The sequence below is a fragment of the Pseudoliparis swirei genome, chromosome 1, assembly GCF_029220125.1.
Source record: "Pseudoliparis swirei isolate HS2019 ecotype Mariana Trench chromosome 1, NWPU_hadal_v1, whole genome shotgun sequence".
NCBI lineage: Eukaryota > Metazoa > Chordata > Actinopteri > Perciformes > Liparidae > Pseudoliparis > Pseudoliparis swirei.
Window position 1 is genome coordinate 8,548,608 of NC_079388.1, and position 20,877 is coordinate 8,569,484.

General features: G+C 41.2%; 3 protein-coding genes across 13 annotated transcripts in view; 2 read left to right on the plus strand and 1 right to left on the minus strand.

Annotated features, from left to right (window-relative positions):
• akap9 (A kinase (PRKA) anchor protein 9) overlaps positions 1–6,969 on the minus strand; it is a 57,680-nt gene extending 50,711 nt beyond the window's left edge. For all 9 annotated transcript variants that reach the window (XM_056413872.1, XM_056413549.1, XM_056413805.1 and 6 more), the window contains exon 1: positions 6,777–6,969. In XM_056413872.1, coding sequence (XP_056269847.1) covers positions 6,777–6,824 — 48 coding nt within the window. In that variant the 5' untranslated portion in view covers positions 6,825–6,969. The remainder of the gene's footprint in view (positions 1–6,776) is intronic.
• Positions 6,970–10,658: 3,689 nt separating this feature from the next.
• LOC130194547 (transcription termination factor 1, mitochondrial) lies at positions 10,659–13,250 on the plus strand. 2 transcript variants are annotated; one of them, XM_056415635.1, is made up of 2 exons: positions 10,659–10,708; positions 11,736–13,250. In XM_056415635.1, exon 2 carries the CDS (start codon positions 11,766–11,768, stop codon positions 12,900–12,902), a length of 1,137 nt encoding a protein of 378 aa, XP_056271610.1. In that variant the 5' UTR covers positions 10,659–10,708; positions 11,736–11,765; the 3' UTR covers positions 12,903–13,250. The 2 variants fall into 2 exon arrangements, with proteins under 2 accessions (XP_056271610.1, XP_056271609.1); XM_056415634.1 differs by having other exon boundaries at positions 10,661–10,701.
• Positions 13,251–13,528: 278 nt separating this feature from the next.
• Positions 13,529–20,634, plus strand: dus3l (dihydrouridine synthase 3-like (S. cerevisiae)). Of its 2 annotated transcripts, none has more exons than XM_056412454.1 (15): positions 13,529–13,729; positions 14,228–14,498; positions 14,600–14,951; positions 15,286–15,362; positions 15,463–15,558; positions 15,668–15,709; positions 16,046–16,198; positions 16,326–16,442; positions 16,666–16,731; positions 16,922–17,032; positions 18,939–19,035; positions 19,199–19,274; positions 19,828–20,016; positions 20,128–20,256; positions 20,357–20,634. In XM_056412454.1, exons 1-15 carry the CDS (start codon positions 13,653–13,655, stop codon positions 20,427–20,429), a joined length of 1,926 nt encoding a protein of 641 aa, XP_056268429.1. In that variant the 5' UTR covers positions 13,529–13,652; the 3' UTR covers positions 20,430–20,634. The 2 variants fall into 2 exon arrangements, with proteins under 2 accessions (XP_056268429.1, XP_056268434.1); XM_056412459.1 differs by having other exon boundaries at positions 15,469–15,558.
• The last annotated feature ends 243 nt before the right edge of the window (positions 20,635–20,877 follow it).

A 20,877-nucleotide genomic window follows, 5' to 3' on the forward strand; every position in this document is an offset into this window, starting at 1 on the left:
CTTCACTGCAGCCCACTGCTCCTTAATAACCAAGCATGGGTCAAATGCACAGATCAATTTCCCCAATAAAGGATCAATAAAAGGATACATTAATATAATTAAAGTATTTTGTCTGGCAAAGAAATCTTTAAATCATAGAAATTAAGGCTGCAACGCGTAATCATTATTGATTAACCTTTCCAATCATGTACTCAGTCAATAATTTCCTTTTTTTAATTAAATGTCACGGAATAGTAAAACGTCTTCAAATGTCTATGTTTGGAGAGCAGGTATCAGGGGACGGCGCCGCGGACAAAGCAGGCTCACTGGTGCGGTTAAATTAATTGTTAATCAACAGGCTTACAAACTGAGACTAAAAGATGGAGGCAGGTAAAGTGCAAGACAACAACCACGAAGGGGCTGCTATGCATCTGAATGACTGATTGGGAAAGTGAGAACAGGTGAGTCTGCTCAGAGCAGGGCTAACGAGGGACAGGTGAAACTAATTAATGCCATGAATGAAAGCAACAGGAGTCCGTCACATGAATAGTCCCCAAGGATGACACTACTTACATCGCCTGGTTAGTTACTACTATTGTATTCATTATGTGTGAACGGCCGGGGGCAGCAAAAAGACGGCTGAGCAGGGCAGACAGCTGGGGCTGCAGGTGTCATATGGATTGCCATAGATATAGACAGACTGTTACCAAGGATACCGTGCCTGCTAACCTGTCCTGGAAATGACCTTAAATGCACATAGGAATTTATGATTATTCCAATCATAAATATTTAAGGATCAACCTATATTGTCCAATCCCTACTTATATACACATCGAACAATTAAAAAGGTATACTAAAATAAAAAAAGGAAGGTATTTTAAGGCATATATAGTCATATCACCCAACCCATGAAGTTAAAGGTACCCTGCGGAGTTAGCAGCGCTACGTATCAATACTTTTACAAGTGGGTCCCCATTTTATTTGTGCACGTGCACACGCACAAGAACACACGTGCATGTACATGCGATACCTGCAAGGTTATGGACACTCCCGTAATTGGTTTAAATACATTCCACTGGCGAGTAATGTGCCAAGAAAACATGCTGGCAAAAGGGATGAAGAATATAAAATGGATCCTGTTTTTTTTTTTGCCGTGCAAATTTTGTATTGCGTAGAAGGAATTTAATTCAATATCATTGTAAGCCTCAAGGATTCACGCAATGCTTACTAATATTAACAGTGAATGGCACAACTTGCTTTGGTTAATAAGGCAATTATCTTCATGACTAATCAATTCATTGTTTAGATTTAGACTATAAGATGCCAGAAAATATCACACAGCAAATCCTCACATTTGTGAAGCTGGAGTTTGACCTTTAAGCTAGAAAAAGCAACAAACAAACAATCGATTATCGAAATGCAAATCGACTCATTACCTACTGCAGTTCAACTTTTCCCTCACCAACTAGGACATTCAGCACAGACTGTATTCACCTCTCTGGCAAACCACACTCCTGAAGCAGCAAAGTCGGTCTACAAAGTAAGCACTTTGACAGGTTTGGTGATGCTGCACAAAAAGTTCAAGGCCGACACGACAGGGCTGAGAGTGGGCGTCGCGGTCACGACCCCCACCGACAACACCGGGCTCAAAAGCAAAGGGCTTCTGATCTGTGCCTCGGCACCTCCACGCATACCCCCCAGCCCTCAGCTAAATTTACCCATCCGTCTGAACTTTCACAAGAGCTTTTCTCCATCAAATACCAGAGGTGAGATATGAAGCAATGTGAAAACACAACTAAGTCATCCTTTAATTCTGACTCAATCAGTATCACACATTGGTCAAAGGAGTCGATATGCGGTGGACCGGTCAGCAAGTCAGTTTTGGAGAAGTCTCGGGGAAAGCCGGGCGTTCGTTGAGCCGCTTATCATCATATCAAGCAGCCCTATTTTGGTGTACTGTAGATACCATCTGGGGATAGAGACTACGTAGGTAAACCCCATCTGCTGTCTCAAAACATTTACACAGGCATATTTTTCACACAGGTTGTATTTTTTTTAATGATTATTAGCATCAACAACAACAACTGAGTCTGATTTCTTTCAGGTGGTGAGATAAACTAAATTGAAATTACAATCTGGTGTTACTAGAGATGAGATAATGAGAGTTTATCAATAACATCATGATTATAGATGACAATAATAATAAGAATATTTCATCCACTTCGCATCAACCCGTCTTCAGTATCTTGATCTTCAGGCTTTCACTAGAAGTTCTCATGTTAACTGAAAGACTGAAATAGTTTGAATAGAAATTAAAACAGATGTCTGCCGCGTGATGATAAGAGGAACACGGCTGACCAATAACTAATGCTTCACTTGGATGTGCGAAAGAAAATCAAATGTGCCAAAACATTTTTAAAAGCATACTAAATGCACAAGTCTGTTTAAAAACACTGAAAAAGTACCACATGCGATGCTTAATATACCAATGACTTCAGTTTGTTACTGTAATAAAAGTAACAAAGTGTTTTTTCTGTAGTTTGCTTGATGCCTGTGAGACGCAGCTAAAGAAAATAAGGAAGCAACACTACTAATGTAGTGCAGTGAAGGGGGAGGGGGGCTTTACAGCCTCCAATATCATGTGTCAATGAGACTGTCAGCAACATTATGTTAGTCAACACCCGGCAACGACAAGATAAAAAATCATGTGCTTTACACACACATTCCAGTTAGCGATCAACAATAGCTAACCGGCCTGCAGCAGCTGAAGGCTCCTCTGCTTCGTGTGTGAAACATTCAAGAGGCAGGAACGGGAACTGTCTTGATTTGAATATGTCCATATATAAACCTCACAGACATACAATCACCTGTATTGACTCCTGCCCTGAAGTCTCTTCCCACCGACTGCTCCGAGAGGCAAGTAGAGCTTCATCACGGTGGTTTATTCTGGTTCTCAGCCCACGTCGGTGAAGAATTTAATTTGGTTCTACATGTCCACACATCTCCTTTGCTTCGCTCAAGCAATACCCAGTATCCCGGCTCGACATGCCTTTCCTTTCAATAAATCTCAGCCGTGATCAAAGTTAAGTATCCTTATAACCTCTACTAAGAATGAGGTGGTCCTGCAGCATCATCCTCTCAATGACAACCACCACAGTCTTCCTCCCAACCTCAGGAAAAAATAAAACAGCGAGCGGATTGTAAGCGTCTTTGAAGACGGCTGCCATTTGGAATCAGCCATAAAATAAATACTGATATACATGGTAAATATCCAGTAACTTCACCTATATAGTGGATCCTGACCCGTTGGAGGGCATGGCCGTGTCACATCCTGGGTTTCAATCTAACCTCGAGGACCATTGTTGTCTGCTCCCCTCCATTCGTGGAGTGGTATCTATACATTAGTTATTAGCTGTGGTGTGCAATTGCAGCATCAGATTACTTTGATGCTTTCCTGCTTCTCGAGCTTGTGTGCAAGATGCCGACTGTTCAAGTGAAAAACAAGTTTTGGTAAATATCAAAAGAAGGGTCAGGACTCTAGACATGTACAGTGAGGTTTAATCTTCGTCCAGGTTGCAGTTAATTAAAACTGGAAAGCTGTTCGTCCATCACATTCAATTAATCACTTGGCAATCCAATCTAACGCCGCACAGCACGACACTACACGCACTTCAAAAGCATTTCATATTATATATAGGGGTTATTAAGACTGGAGGCATAGAAGTAAACCCTCCCGTGTCAATAAAGCCAATTAACAAGCCGAACAGCCCACGGGGATCAAAGTGAAGTCATCATATAGAGCTGTGCAGGGTGACAGACATGATTCGTCACCATTCCGGCCTGCGCTAAGTACATCAACTTGTGCCTTTGCTGTCCTCAAAACCTCCAATGTGGACTGTGACCGCGAGCTTGAGGCTATCTGAACCTCAAGAAAACCCCTTGAACCCACTTCCCTGTGGATGCAGTATTGTCATGTGCTGTGTTGGACATAGTTTGGCAAAGGGGTTCTCCAATTTCTACACAAAGTAATACGGTAATTTAATATGGTGTGAAAATACTGACAGGAAGGGATATTTTTGACACCAGAATTAGGACAAACAGAAGTGCAGAATTACAAATGGCATTGTGCCTTAGATATTCACTGCCCTGATGCCGCTTTCTGCAGAAAGATACCAAGCTTTGCAGGTAAACAAATCAAACATACTTTTAATCAGTGGCTAGTCAACACATTAGGAAAGCAGGACACAAATAAGCATGGCCGTCCTCTCTAAATGATGCACAACTCCCTTGGGCCCAATCAAAAACACTGCAGTGCCCGGCCCCTTCGATATGTGTGATTCAGAATATGCTGGAGCAGCGAATGAACTGGCAGGTTATTCCCTGGAGTTTTATTTAAAAAGCAGTGCAGTTCAACGTGCTGTCTGTGCCGAACCAATGGACAGACTTATCTGCAGACAAAAATGTTGACACAATCTCTTCCTTTGTGAGCCACCGTATGGTGACCTCGAGTCTTGCGCAAGCGTCTGCAGAGTCTGATCGACACGGCGAGGACCTGAAAGAGGAAAGAGACTGGTCGAGAGGAATTAACAGAGATAACGGTTAAGTCCCCTCGGGGGGAACATCAAGCCTGTAGTTTCTTTGACCCAACACTAAATCATTCCACCATCTAGAACTCATCAATGCCGTGTCTCAAAGATGACCCACTCAAAGTCTCATGTGCCATAGAACTGGAGTAGCTCCATTATGCTGGTAATGCACTTGTCCATATGGTCAATATTGACTCAGAGAGAAAAAACAGCAACAATCCATCTGCAGCAGGAACAAAAGGCCTGGTGACCCCGGCCTACAAGCCACGCTTCATCGTCTGGTATGACTCAAATCTGCATTTGCTTGGGACAGACGTCATTCCAAGCCGGCTGTAAAATAGATGATTTAACAGCAGCTAATCCTAATAACGCTAATGGTCATTTTATTTCTGAAAATAATTGAATATGCTGCCTTTGTTTGGAAATTCAGAGAGGCCGTTCATCAGGTCATCATCTTCCCGAAGCTTTCTGATTGACATTTATCAGCTCGGACTCAATCCAAGCTGACAAGATGCATTCTGACTTTGCGAGGCTATTAGAACAAACAATAACGCCCTGGACACGCTAACCTGCTAACCACTGCAAATGTGTTATTCCGTGAAATAGCTTGTGAAGTCTTTGCCCGGTGTGTGTGAGGGCATGGTGACATAGCACTGTGTGAAAAAGAAGAAGAAAAACAAAAACGCAAAGCCTCCTGCAGTACAGAGGGGTCTTTTATAAACCAAAATGCCAAAGCCATAGCCACGTAGATGGTGTTTTTTTTATGGTGTCTCCCACTGTGCGAAACGAAAAGACAGAACTCCTTCTCCGATATGAAACCAGGTGTGACAAAAGAGACACCAAACTCAACCCATTAGATGTCACTCTGCAGTGTCAGGTTGGAAGGAGTTTAGACCTTTTCAAGTCCACCTGAAAGAAATCATAACTATTCTCAACATCCAAATCCTTGCAAAAAGTATGGGTTTATAGGGAATAATAGCCAGACATAAACTGCAATATTAAATGGGACCGACAGTTAAATAGCGAGTTGTGAATTATAGTGATGGATAAACTGTATGTGATGAGACAATCAAGACTAATCCTCCAATCACTAGATTGTTACACTGAACAAATATCTGTTGTATTGAACACCTCTCCTTGTTGCAATCAGCCACATGTCTGCAGGGTGTTATTACCACTCTATACACTCTCTCATGTCCAGAGTGGAGGTTGGCGTACCACATCTCGTTAAAATCTTATAGCACTGATTGATACAAGGTATATGTCTTGTTTCTGAAAGCAGTGGAACAAGCGTTTGTATGTTTTTTAACCACGAGTGACTTTTTAGCTACAATGATTGGACCTGTGTCCTCGTATTGTATTTTATATGGTGTTTGTTGCTTTATGGACTCATGAGTCTGGAATAAAGAAATATATATATATTATAACCGAGATGTTTGGGTACAAAGGTATCATCAGCATAGCTGCTGCAATGTCATAAATCAGCCCAACAGGGAGAGCGACACAACAGCAGAGCTCAGACAGACCAGCAAACAATTTATTTAATTGCAATTCTCAACATTAAAAACACACATTTTTGTGAAGAAAAAAGATGACATGGACAATCAGCCCATGTTTACAAGCTGTATTAAGGTTAGCACGACCCTGTTGTAGCAACTGAGATTTCCAGCGGTCACTTTGTGGGTGGGGGTTGTCCTCCCGACCGAGATGTTGATGCTCCGGATTGATAAACGCCATGAATGCATCACAAGTTTGGCACGCGGGGCGATGTTTGCTCCAGCTCGTGGGGAAACGTCTTGTAAATCCTGTTCCACCAGCCCGGCCGCCTAACCTCATGGAGCTCATGTATAACGCTTGACTCGCGGGTGCTTCGGTCATATGTGCACACACACCTACGCGTTTCGGAAAAGTTAAATAAAACGCTGCTGTGACGTTGAGACATGCAGCATGACAAAGGGCTCTGTGGCGAGCAGCAGCTATGCTAACCGCCCCCCAGCGAGCCAGCCGGCCGGCTGTCAGAGCGGGGCGCACGTTCACTGGGGCTGACAGCTGAGAGGGGCAGGCGAAGAAGAGGGAGGAAGGGAGGGGGGGCAACAAGAAAACAGCTGACAGATCCAGTCGCGAGGAAATAAATTGTCGACAACATGTATTTTACTACTTTATAGCAGTGTTGTAGTTATGCTAACACCGAAAAAAGACTGAGAATCCTACCTTTGCTTTGCCGGCCTCCAGCTTCTTTTGCCTCTCCTCGTCTTCCATCTCCGCGGTCCCTGTGGCTGAAACGAGAGGGCAACGGCTTCATGCGAAACACCAGCGAGAATAATCTAGAAGCTAACGGTTTAACGTGTGTCTCGTCCCGGCTGCCAGCTTGCTGCCAGTCGCGGTTCCTAAGTGCAGTCTCCTTGTTGGTAGTCCGCCGCCATGTTTTCCACGTAAACATGAGACCCAACTATGATGACGGCGGGTCGGTCGCGCCACAGCCGCGCCCCCTGGCATTCCACCAGTGTTGCGTTCACGTGCTGTCAGAAATATCGGAATTACATCCGATAAACCAAACAGTGCTACAGTTTTAAGTAGAGGAGGTAATTAGACCTCTTAAGTAAAATTAGCAATGCCAGTACAAGTGTTTAATTACAAGTAATAGCCCTGCTTCCATAGGCTTCAGCAACAAAACAAAATTGCAATATTTGAGTGTTATATTTACACATTTTAATGGAATACTATTATTAATAAATAAACGTGTAAGCAGCATTTTTATTTAGTTAAGGTGGGGCTATTTTTAACCACTATCTATATTGTTTAGTATTTTTATACAAAAATCCAGCATCAAATGCTGGTACAGTACTATAATGAATGCAGTTATCCACCACTTTAGCCTAAACAGGTGTTAGCTGTCTAAAACGTCTTGGCATCCACATGCAATAATTCATGTTTACAAACCACATGGCTCTATAATTTTTTTAGAGCTATTTTCTCTTTTTGAATATTTTGATCGATGTGGTTTGAAAGAGAATCGGAATTCATACAGGTAATAAAGACATTTCAGAGACCTTTTATGTCTTGATGTACAGTAATTGTGTTAATAATCGTTAATGATACCATTAAGACATCTAATGATTTTCATAATGTCAAAATCTCACTGTATTCATGCAGTCTGAATCCTGCTTAAAACGTCTGCTCAGTTTCTATGGTAACGGGAGGAGAGGTTGCCAGAGCTGTCCCAGTAGAGATGTTTCTTTTTTAACACTAGATATTTTCATTTCGAGCCTGTGTTTTTTACCTAATAAACACATTTTACAGCATGGTACTTGATTGGGATATTATGAACACATTTCAAATAACAGTGGTGTATTCTTTGAAAAGGAAACATTTGAGCCTCTTTTAATGGAACAGCATGTAACACGATACTGGCATAAGCTTCTAGGACAGATGAAGGCGATAAAGGACACAATAGAGAAGTAAAAACGATTGTTAGTAGTAGTTTATACATCAGTATAACTATAGAATGATATCTGTTCTGCAGACATGTTCAGAATACAATTTACTGACTGATTGTAATTTCAGTTCACTTCATTCGTTCATACTTCCACATGAATTGCGTAACATATTGGAGATGTATATATGAGATTATAGAGATGTGAAAGTAATTTGTTACTATTTAAGTCTTCTTTTTTATTTGTTTTGTCAAGGAATGAAACTAAAGCCTACAAATCAATCAATAATAATACAAAGTAGTTTAAAACTCCCCACTGTAAAGCCACCCTAAAGAGGTTACAATTTTGTTTTTATCATTAAAGAATGTTTTTGAAGAGATACTAGTATCTCATATAATAGATACTAATCATGTAACCTTAATCCCCCCCCCCCTCCAATAAATAAAAATTATTTCGAGTCCAAAATAAATGTGCCGTCTGTTTAATGTGATCTTGTACAAACTCAACTCCTGGTCATTGAAAACATCCAAACTCACGGAAATAACACAACATTTGTCCTCAAACAAAGATTATATTTAAGTGTGGGCCATATTGTCCCTTTATGTTTTAACTAAGTTTATATTAAATATGACTTTCTCATAGAAAACCTGCCGGCGTCACCGACATTCAAAAGATTCTCCTGCTTCTTAAAAACATTTAAAACATACCAGCAGCAGCAGGAGAGGATGCTCTGTGTCGCCGGCTGACAGGAGCCGAGCAGCTTATAGTCTGGCAGATTTTGAATTCCACCCATCTTCTTTTAGACATTCTTACCAATTTGATCCCACCTGTGGACACTCGCCGTGTGTGCAGCAGCGTCTACAGGAACCACCGAGCATTTGAAAGTTTCAACAGTTTCTGAATTATTGATTCACTGAAGGAGTAATGTGTCAGCAGTACCCAAGCAACTCTTCCAAGTAGACCACAACAGAAATCCATTTAATATTACAAACACAGAGTAGACACATGCATGAGGTAACACAGAGAAACCTGTTAAAGACATTTAGATACTTATACTTTTTACAAGTGCATCTCTGAAGGGAAGAGCTAATCAGTTGCCAGTTTATTAGGTACATTAATCTGAAGTTTAACCAGTATAAACCACAGCCATATAATATAATAAACGGAGTGAACTGAACAATATAAACCCTTTATAAACACTACTGAATCCCTATCCATCTCCAACAGTTCCAACACATGATATGGTATAGCTATAGCCCTGGAATATCCTTTTTTTTTGCATTGTGACACTTAAATGATACAGAAATTAAATATTGAATGAACCAGTTACTTGGAGATGAGGAAAAAAAAGTTCTTCATTAGGATAAACCTATATAATAATAGCATTTCTGTTCCTCTCTGCTATTTGGCGTACCATTTTTGCTGACGTGTGTTTTGTAAACCCAAAATAAACTTGCAATCCGACTGCATTATATTTTTGGCTAGGTGTTCTTAATAATCCATGAGCGTGGAGGCAGCAATAAGCTGCTATAATGTGCAAAGCACGAACTGTCTCAGTAGGAGCAAATTCAGCCTTCTTTCTCATGCCTTTTCATTTCTGATTGGATCAAGGCGGGAACATTGGCCATAAGAGGTGCTCCCTAGCACATCAGTATGCAAACACAGGCCGAAGTGCTCCTTGTATTGTGGAGGAAAGTGGAACTGTGTCTGGTAATCACGAATGATGACTGAGACCGAATGAAACTGACACCCGATATATCATGGATGAAGCCGTTTCCACTAAAACACCACGCACACTTCAATCTTAAAAGCTCATATGCATTATGAAGATATCACTGAGCTCTATTAAAATATTCATGAGTGGTGGGACTCATCAGTAAAGAGAGGCAACGGGTCAGTAGGTTTTTCAGTGCTAAGCTTTCAGAAACAACACATGGCAAATGTGCTCTTATACCTCATGGGCATAGAGGTCTGCTGTGTGTCTGGCACAAATGTAGTATCAATACCTGAAACAAAACGCCTAATATACGATTTAGTATTTTCATAATTACACTTAAAACCTTCAGCTGTCCGCGTAGCAACACACCGCTATGAACAGCCTTGAGATTCTTATTGTAAATACTGAATACGTTGTACATGTTGTGGACAATGACATTATAGAGGGTCATATGAGAAGCCCTTTACATTGTTTCTGTCAATTTGATAGTTTAAATGGGAGTTCACATTCTACACGTGCACACAAATGATAAATGGTGATTTTTTTGTATTGGAGATTCCAGCAAATAGTATAACATTAAATTAAAACATAATAGAAAAATGTATTATATCTTCACCAGATAATAATAATTGAAACGTTTACTGAATTGATAGTGTGATAATAATCATAATAAAATCTAAAATCATACATTCTGCCTTGAAACCATCACTATTGAGTGTATCCTCTGACAGGTAGACATGTGTAACCACATTTAAGGTAATTTGCTTCTCTCTAGTGGTTAAAACCACAGACTGATTAGACACGAGCAGAGCGTGGTTTTAAACTCCAAAACACTAGATGTCGGTAGTCAGGCAATATTCATCTGGATCTATTTTTTCTCGGACTACAAAACCTCGCGAGAAGAGACTCACGCTTCCGCTTTCATTCGCTCAGAGTGAGAAACGCTCACTGCCCCCTGACTGCTGATGGCAAAAAGAAACTAAACGTATGTGGTATGTGCTTTGATATAGTTTCTACAAAAAGGGCATGTAATACATTGATACACGGTGGAAGTTGTAACACTGCAGTCTATTCAGCCATTTAAGGGCGAATACAGTGTCTTAACAGTTGCCTCTTTAACGTTAAAGTAACTTCATTCTGACGTCAGTCGTAGGGCTACTGTATATATGGGACAGTTAACATGAAAGTAAGAGCTTGCATAGACATTTAAAATATACTTTAACACTGCAGTGGTGTCAATAACTAACGTTTACAATGAAGTACAATGTTGAGGTACCATAACAGACTACTTTCAATGTATGCTATATGTTTACACGTTTTGCTCTTTCACATTTATCTGACAATTGTTGTCATAAGTAACCTTTAAGATTCTGAGTTTATATATACAGGACTGTCTCAGAAAATTAGAATATTGTGATGAAGTTCTTTATTTTCTGTAATGCAATTAAAAAAAAACAAATGTCATGCATTCTGGATTCATTACAAATCAACTGAAATATTGCAAGCCTTTTATTCTGATTTATTGCTGATTATGGCTTACAGCTTAAGAAAACTCAAATATCCTATCTCTAAATATTAGAATATCATGAAAAAGTATACTAGTAGGGTATTAAACAAATCACTTGAATTGTCTAATTAACTCGAAACACCTGCAAGGGTTTCCTGAGCCTTGACAAACACTCAGCTGTTATAAATCTTTTTTTTTACTTGGTCTGAGGAAATATTAAAATTTTATGATATAGGATTTTAGAGTTTTCTTAAGCTGTAAGCCATAATCAGCAATATTAAAAGAATAAAAGGCTTGCAATATTTCAGTTGATTTGTAATGAATCCAGAATGCATGACATTTTTGTTTTTTTAATTGCATTACAGAAAATAAAGAACTTTATCACAATATTCTAATTTTCTGAGACAGTCCTGTATATGTGTATGTGTATATATATATATATATATACACAATAAGTTTTGTTTGATTGACCACATTAATAATGGGATAAATATGTTTATGTTTCTTTTTAGGTCCACTAAAACTGACCTTCCTCATTTAACATGGCAGCAGTAACTGCAGTGAGGGCTCTCCTCTGCTGTCTTCGATCAGTGACGTTGCTGCGCAACTTTGGGCACATTCCAGCGCAGTCGGCATCAACCTTCCTCCCGAGGGGTTTTTGCAACGCCAATAGTAATGAGCTCACAGAGAATAAATCTCTGGTGAAGAATCTGAAACTCCTGGGAGTCGATGTGAGGAAGGCACGCCTGCGTCAACCCGGGGTGCTTCGTAAAGATACTACTAATGAGAAAGGGCTCGCAAAGTTTCTGCAGGCTAAAGGTGCCAGCAGCAAAGTCATTGCCAGCATCATATCCCGTTACCCCCGCGCCATCACCCGCTCCATCGAACACTTGGTCCAGCGCTGGGAGCTATGGAGAGACATCTTCCAAAAGGATGAAGACATTGTGAGGATCCTGAATCGCTCACCAGAATCTTTCTTTCGCTCCAGTGATAACGGGAACTTGGAGAAAAACATAGTCTTTCTGAACTCGCTGGGTCTGAACACCAAAGACCTCCATCGGCTGCTGACCACAGCGCCGCGAACAGTCTCCAACAGTGTGGAGCTCAACAAGCAGATGGTGAAGTTCCTGGAAGACATCTGTGTCAAACTTGGCGGAAAGAATCCAGAGGAGTTTCCTCGATTAGTCATATCCAAAAACTATTACGTTCTCATCCGAAGCACGAAGAGAGTCGAGACAAACATCGATATCCTGAGAGCTTCTCTCCAGTTGAGCGATTCAGAACTGCTAGCTCTCCTTGAAGGCCCCGGGGCAGAAATACTGGATCTTTCTAATGAATATCTGAAAAATAATTTTAAAGTTCTCAAGCAGAGGATGGTTTCACTTGGCTGTCAGGAAATTGACATAAAAAAACTAATCCTCGGCTATCCAATGATTCTGTACATTGGGGCAGACACGCTGAGTACTAAACTGGACTGTCTTCTCAGTGGAGGAATAACAATTAAGCAAATCCTGAAAAAGCCCAAAGTGTTAGACTACAGCACACAGAACATTACAGGGCGACTCGGGGAGCTGCAGAAATTGGGGTATGACTTCGAGAAGAGTGGCATCAACATCCTGGACTCTAGCCGAAAACGGTTTGATGCAAAGATGGAAAGACTTAATGCCTCAAATGACTGAATGGAGCAGTCTTTACTTGAGCTTTGGTTTACAACAGTCATTTTTGTTGTTGTAACTAGAATAATATGACTTTGTGGATGTCTCTTTTTGCAATGTTTTAATACATTTGGTAGGACTTTTCATCATTTGATTTAATAAGTTCTCTAAAAATAAAATCACAATTTTCTGTACTCTTAAGGTCGTATTTCAAATTTCCTCTTTAGACCAAACAATTATCCATGAACCCCAAAAATAATTTATTTACGATCATAGAAGACAGAAAACTATAGCACTGAATCAATCATCAGTTCTGCCTAGTTTATGTATCTCTAATAGCTTTGTTGACAAATAAAACTATTTGCATGTGCATTCTTTTTATTTATTTGTGTAAAATATGTACAAATTACATGTTGGAATTCATGTGAGGATGACACTTAGATAAATAGAGATCCAAAAGGCATCTTACTAAATATTTTAATTATAATTTGAGGTTTTTTTATGGAGAAAAACATATTTTATATCTAAAAACTGAAAGTTTTAGCCTGATTATACTTTATGGCTGGACAACCGGTATTTATGCGGAACTAATGTTCGTTAGACGTCGGCCCGTAGAGACACTCCGGACTTTACCAAACTGCAGCACAATTGTTTCCTCATGCAGTCTCGCTGTCGCTGCATGTTGAGGTGTGAGACAGAAATATAATCCACGTTTACTGTAAGCGTCGACATTTTTCAGAAAAACGGATTTTGAGAAAAGCCTGCGACGGTGTGATGGAAACAGCAGCAGAGGAAACCGCTACAAAGTTGACGGATGTAGCCGTGAAGGGCGAAGCTGCCCTCAAACCACAGTAAGTAACTAGCTATTTAATACACAGAGGAAACTGGTGGGGATCTCTCCAAACGTTTTTAATTGTCGTCCAAAGCCTATGATTGGAAGAGTCTCGAGTCAGACAGCTGGTGAGACATCATCCATACAGCTGAACATCACGATGCCTTCACTGTTTCCCTGGAAGTAGTTTAAATTGTGCCTGAAATGCCTGTTCTGCACCTGTCAGCTCCCGCTCCACCGTGTCCTCATTGGTACACCTAGAGACCATGTTCTGAGCTATTGCTCCAGACACTAATTGTACCATTAGAACGGGGAGCAAATGTCACAACATATTTCCCCCTGTTCCAATTAGCCATAACTCTTCTTTCATTGGCACAGAATTAACAATAGTAACCGCTTTGTCACAGTAACGTGCCGTGTCATCGAAATTACACTGTGAAACAGGTGAGTTTGCAGGGCGTCGATGTTGCACTATTCCACAGACTGATCCTTCTTCTTCTTATTATTATTCTTGCAGATACCTGACCACCAAAGACAAATTCCATGGATTTGTGGACTCCGAATGGAAGGGCCCGAAGGGGGGAAAGGCCAGCGATGGTGACAAAGTAGAGGAGAAAAGGGCGACCTCGGTTGAGGAACCTCAAACGAAAAAGCTCAAACTAGACCCCGAGGAGGAGAATAAGGGTGGCAAACCAGACGGTAAACGTATTCGGGGACAGAATAAGTCGCGACCGCACGTGAAGTCTACCGCCTATGATGAAAAGCGACTGTGTCTCTCAGTCATCCAGGTATGAAACGTTCCCCCGGCCGTTCACAAACGCAGCATACAGCGCCCTTCCGTCGCTGTGTCCGCTGATGTTCATTGTCGTGACTTTTCCCGTCCATGCAGGACAACAGGGAATGTCCTTTCGGAGACAAATGCCACTTTCACCACAGCGTAGCCGAGTACTTGGCAACGAAGCCGGCTGACATCGGGGAAAGCTGCTACCTCTATGACACGTACGGAAAGTGTGGTTATGGCCTCTGCTGCCGCTTCGCCATGGCGCACACGACGCCCGACTTCAAAACCATGGAGAACGCGGAACTAATTAAGGCCAACGAGGGCAGGACGGCGGTGAGGAACAGCCTGGACAAAGACCTCCAGTTTCGTCTGAGGAAGCGCTCGGTGACCTTCGACAAGTCAGAGGAGTACCTCGAAATACTTGGCAACAACAAAGACAAAAAAGAACAGCAAGAGAACGGTAAGACGACTTCAGAGATTTGAGATGGAATTAATGCACAACTTGTACATGATCTATTGGCACTGCAAATGTCCTTCAGGAATATGAATATTCTGTCTGGGTTTCTGCTCAGACTGAATCTGTCGGTTGTTCTTGATCTGTGAGTGGTTTGAAGTCACACAGACACAGAGGTGCAGAGGAAAGAAAGTGTCTCTGAAGTGATTCTCTGAGGCATTTATTGGAGCTCTCATTTAATCAGCTCACCTGATTTTTAGTTGGGCAACAACATGCATGCCATTCTTTATCCCCGGAGATTTAAAGTTGGTCTGACAGTTCCGTCTTTTGACTCGCTCAGCGGATGCTCGTGTGGCGGACGTATGTCCATATCCGACCGGAGGGGAGCCGCCTGCATCGACTGAGACTGAAGCCCAGGTACAAATTCCCGCTCTTGTACTACTTCCTCTTTATATCGGGCTGTCTGTGTCTTGCTTGGCATTTTCAAAGTATTCTTACACATTTGCTCTGATACAAGCGACAGGCCAGCCCGGATAAACAGCCTCCTGTGAAGACTGTTGGGCCTCTTACTGATGTAGATGTCATCAAGTTGCGCCTGTGTGAGAAGAAACAGGTATTTATATATCTATATTTATATATCTCTCTCAGGCGACCATCTCTCCTCCAAAAGCATTTAAAATAACACGAGGAATATCATATAATCACGTTTCTCTGTTTTCAAGGTGGACTTTCAAGACAAGCTCTACCTGGCTCCTCTCACAACCGTAAGCACAACCAGATTGTATCGAGCACTGAGGGTTGATGTGTTGTTGATGGAGTAAAATGCCCAACGAATCAAATGTGCTGTCATTCTGAACAAGAGTTAAAATGTCACTCTATAGAATCAGTAACACGCCCGATGGGTCGGCTGTAGCTCATGGGGAGAGTGGTCATCCCGCAACCACCAGGTACCCCCGGAGGTTCGCTCTCCCCATTGTTGTATGTCGAAGTGCCCTTGAGCAAGACCATGAACCCCCAGCTGCTCCTTAACAACGAAGGATGGGATGAATAAAAAGTGTACATTTCTTACTTTCTAAATAATATTCCTTCTCTTTCCTCAGTGTGGAAATTTGCCTTTCCGTCGCGTGTGCAAGCGCTTCGGAGCCGACATCACCTGTGGGGAGATGGCCATGTGCACAAACCTGCTGCAGGGCCAGCAGTCCGAGTGGGCGCTCCTGAAACGACACGAGAGTGAAGACGTGTTTGGCGTCCAGGTGACGTCATCGTAGATTTTTTTTCAGACTCGTCTGAGCCGCTCAGAGCTGTTGAATTACTTTGTCCACGTCGGCTTGTGGACTTGTGAAGATGGCCTCAGTTCTGAAGTTCCCGTTGTGTCTCCAGGTGGAAGGCTGCTTCCCCGACACCATGACGAAGTGTGCAGAGCTCATCAACAGCAACGTTGATGTTGACTTCGTGGACATCAACTCCGGATGCCCCATTGACCTCGTCTACAAGAAGGTAAACATCAGACATAAAACCAGATCTGTTCTACAGTGGTTGAGACCAAACAAGAAAAAGATGAGCATGCAGGTAAATATATAAGGGAGGCCATGTAAGGGGAATTAAATGGCACTGGGATGAGTGAGAACGTTAGTCAGACAGACTTTGAGTGTATAAAGCAATATTACGCATTAATATGACACTGGCTGACAGATGGTGTTTGTTTACTTTCCCTCACTAGGGCGGAGGCTGTGGCTTGATGACACGTGCCAAAAAGTTTGAAACCATAATCAAGGGAATGAACTATGTAAGTTTGCTTTGTTGTCTGAATTTGGTATCTGGGGGAATTTGTGTTTTTTAGCCCAAAATACTGTCATCATTTAATATGTATTGTATATGTATAGTATGCAAGTTTGACACTTTTATAAACTCATCCAGGAACATGGTTGACACACAGTGTATGGATGACTGATAACAGTCTTCTGTCCCTCCTGAAGGTCCTTGACGTCCCTTTAACCGTCAAGATCCGCACTGGTATCCAGGAGAAGTCAAACATAGCACACAAACTCATCCCAGAGATGAAGAAGTGGGACGTCTCGATGATCACGGTAAGTCTTGTGTAAAAGCCGCATACGTAAATGGGGAAGAATTGAAAAATATTTCTTAAAAATAGAAAACGGGCGTGTGTTTGTGTCAAGAAATGCATGAAAACAATGGAAATCGAATTTAGTTTCATTTCCCGTAGTATCTTTTAAGAATATGAGGGTGGACGCCTCTGGGTGTATGACACTTGCTTAACCCTTGTGTTGCCTTCGGGTCAATTTGACCCGATTCAATGTTTCACCCTCCTGTCGCCTTCGGGTCAATATGACCCGATTCAATGTTTAACCCTCCTGTTACCTTTATATTTACTAACATATTTGACCCTTGAGGTCAATATGACCCCAGCTATTAAAATCTCCAGAAAATTATTAGAATTAATATTGTTTTCCAAGTTTAAGTGTGAGGTACTTTATGTTTGTTTGTTGACTCCCGAAAGAACACCGACATTAAACATTGAATCGGGTCAAACCCGAAGGCAACACAAGGGTTAAAAGTAGTGCTGTGAAAAATAACGCGTTAATCCAATTACAGGTTTAACTAGTTTTTTTTTTTTTTTTTACGCATAATGAATAGCTCAATCAGTCGTTTGTTGTTGTTGGTGGTTGAAAAAAAAAAAAAAAAAAAATGAACAAAATGACACCACTTCAATCAATCTCTCTCGCTCTCATGCAGGCGCGTCTGTCATCAGGTAATGGATCCTTCGCAGGTTCACTCACAAACCTCTTTCAACCTTTTCCTGTTTCAGATCAGGGTCCTCCACCGTCGACGTCGCCTGCCCGTCGATCGTACCTGCCAGTCGGGTGTCATTAGTGTCAAGAAGATAAACCCCCCCTGACATGTTCTCTATATGCGTTTTTGTTTTTTTTACGTCTGTTGCGTGTCGTATCTCCACAGCATGTCATCTCATCCTCTCTGTCTCTCACTCTCGCGCGTTCCTAACACGGGTCGGGCTCTGGGCTCTGGCGCGCCACAGCCGGCCAAAAACAAAAGCCCAAATCTGTCAATCAATTTGTCTTGTCATTTCATAATGGTATAGATTGATTGAAGAAATGCTCTGTTTAACAAACAAGAGAAACTGTATGTTTTAACATTACCTACTAACATTTTTTACCATTTTTTAAATTTTCAATTTCATTAAAACCTCAGAATTAAATTAATATTTAAGTAAATAATTAATATTGTTTTTGTTTTTTAAGTGTTGTGTTTGTTTGTTGACTGAAATAAATAAAATTGAAAAAATAAAAAAAAGATTGAATAAAAAAAAAAAAAACAGATGAGATAGCTTGACATCAAATAATTGACCCCTACACTTGAATTAAACAAATTGTGGGGGGGTCAAATGGACCGTCAGGTAACGGATGTAAACATTCTTCTTAATGATTGAAGATGATTAATGTTCCATAGATGAAGAAATAAAAATGAAAATTGTAGAGAAATGTATCTTTGTATATATCCGTCTTTTGTCATAAATCTCTATGTCCTTTCAATATATAATATGTATTAATAATATGTAATATACAAAAACCTGTGATTAAAAAGATTAAAAATTTATTAAAAAAGTTAAAAGATATTAAATAATTAATTTATTAAAGTTGCTACAAACCTCTTTGCCCTTCAATTTAATAAATACAGATAACGGTAGGCATGAGAGAGGAATGAGGGAACATGCCGTGTTGGAGCAACAGATATGACTATTTACCTAACGTGTTCCCATTTTGCCTTTTTTGTTTGACTCTTATTAAATGTGTGTCCTTGTCACACTGACAGATTAATCAGTGAAATGTTTTTTTAAAGACACTTGTCGTGTTTCATACTTTTTGCTCTTCCTTTTGTCATTTTGGTTTCGACAAATGAATACGAGTGTGTTTCAAAGCCTGATGACAAACCAGTGATGCTGTTGCTTTCTTCCAGTTGCATGGCCGCTCCAAAGAGCAGCGCTACACCAAGGTGGCCGACTGGGACTACATCAACACCTGTTCCAAGCTGGCGAGTCCGGTCCCCCTTTATGGTATGTGAATTAGTTTCCCTCGGCTTCTAGCTGCATACGGTTCAATACTATTCCAATAACGACCTCCTCTGAGGCGCAGAGAGCTGTGTTTATCACGCACAGGCTGTGGAAGAGTCATTATCTGTTAGTGATGAGATGAAGTGACTTGTGTTTGTTGTCCCAGGTAATGGAGACATACTGTCCTATGAAGATGCCATGAAAGCAAGAGAGACCGGAGTTTCTGGCATTATGATTGCAAGGTTGGTTCCCCTGAAGTGATTTCACACAACACGGACAAATGAACGGAAACGCTGACGTAAATGTCACATTATTATGTGGTCGACGACCAGCTATTCTCAACCACTGGGTGGACTGAGGTACAGCCAAATGGACAGATTTACATTTTGTGAACACACAAAGCTACTTTTAATATCTAAATCTGTTCAGGAACTAATTCAAACGGAGCAGAATTTCAATCACCAGTGGCGTTTGAATATAACCACAAAATAGCAAACGCATCATCAGGTCGAGACAAATATGCTTTGCTCCTGTCAGCAAGCTACATTTTGAAATAGTCAGAATTCAGGCTGACAGCTCATTTGCTCTATTACACATCAACTTTTTTTTTGGGGCCACCCTCCTTTATTTGTTATGAAGCATCATTATCAGTGAACTTTGTGTGCTGTCTTACGTTTACAGTAACTCAGAACATCGTAAACACACAAATAATCATGGGGGAATCACTTCATTTTACGGAGCCCAGTTTCCTGTGTGGTGAACTTGATTTAGCGTGTTTGATTTGTGTCTTTTCAGGGGGGCTCTCATCAAGCCTTGGATCTTCACTGAAATAAAGGAGGGCAGACACTGGGACATCTCGTCCAACGAGCGGCTCGATGTCCTCAGGGATTTCAGCAACTTCGGTCTGGAGCACTGGGGCTCTGACACTCGAGGTGTGGAGAAGACCCGCACCTTCATGCTGGAGTGGCTCTCCTTCATGTGCAGGTGGGCAACAACACGCACTTCCGTATATTTCTCTCTGCTAATAACACAAGATATTCATGACTTGCCATTTGATCCAGAAACACGTATTATCATACTATCTCCGTCCCTCAGATATATTCCAGTCGGCCTGTTGGAACGGGTGCCTCAGAAGATCAACGAGAGGCCTCCCTACTACCTGGGCAGGAACTACCTGGAGTCACTGATGGCCAGTCAACATGTTGGCGACTGGATCAGGATTAGGTGAGCAGGAAACACTTCAGCATTCAAAACCAAGCTACACAGAATAACGGCTACATTGATGTATTTACTGATTATAATATCTTTCTTTTCTCCTCTCCAGTGAAATGCTACTTGGACCAGTACCAAAGAATTTCATCTTCTTGCCCAAACACAAAGCCAATGCCTACAAATGATTTTCTCTTTCTCTCAACATCCGGGCTTTTTGATGAGTTTGTTTTTATTTGACGTAGAGAATATAATTTAAAGAAGGGAGACCATATTGTTTTTAATGATTATGACTCATGAGTAGTCTGTTCAGTCGACCTGTGGTGCAGTAGCCGAATACATGCAATGTTTGTGTACTTAAAATATATGCAATAAAGTCTTTCGCCACACTAAGTCATTCCCTTTGCGTTTACAATGCACCTTCCACTTTAGTGCAATAGGATGTACTGATGTACTGTACGCCTGATGAAGTGATGTCAGACTAGTGAGCCTCACAGTGGACTTGGGATTCATTGCCTCTGCTTAAGAAGTCAGAAATGTGTCTATTTTAAACTTTCAGTTGCATAGATGAATGTTTTATTGTTCGTTAGGATCAAAATTAAATGGCTTTATTACGTAATTGAGGTGGACTGGAAC

Coding starts and splice junctions, on each gene's coding strand:
- LOC130194547 (XM_056415635.1), top strand. CDS start 11,766: ATGGCAGCAGTAACTGCAGTGAGGGCTCTCCTCTGCTGTCTTCGATCA.
- dus3l (XM_056412454.1), top strand. CDS start 13,653: ATGGAAACAGCAGCAGAGGAAACCGCTACAAAGTTGACGGATGTAGCC. Junction 16,199..16,325: donor AAGACGTGTTTGGCGTCCAG/GTGACGTCATCG, acceptor TTGTGTCTCCAG/GTGGAAGGCTGCTTCCCCGA. Junction 20,017..20,127: donor TGGCTCTCCTTCATGTGCAG/GTGGGCAACAAC, acceptor TCCGTCCCTCAG/ATATATTCCAGTCGGCCTGT.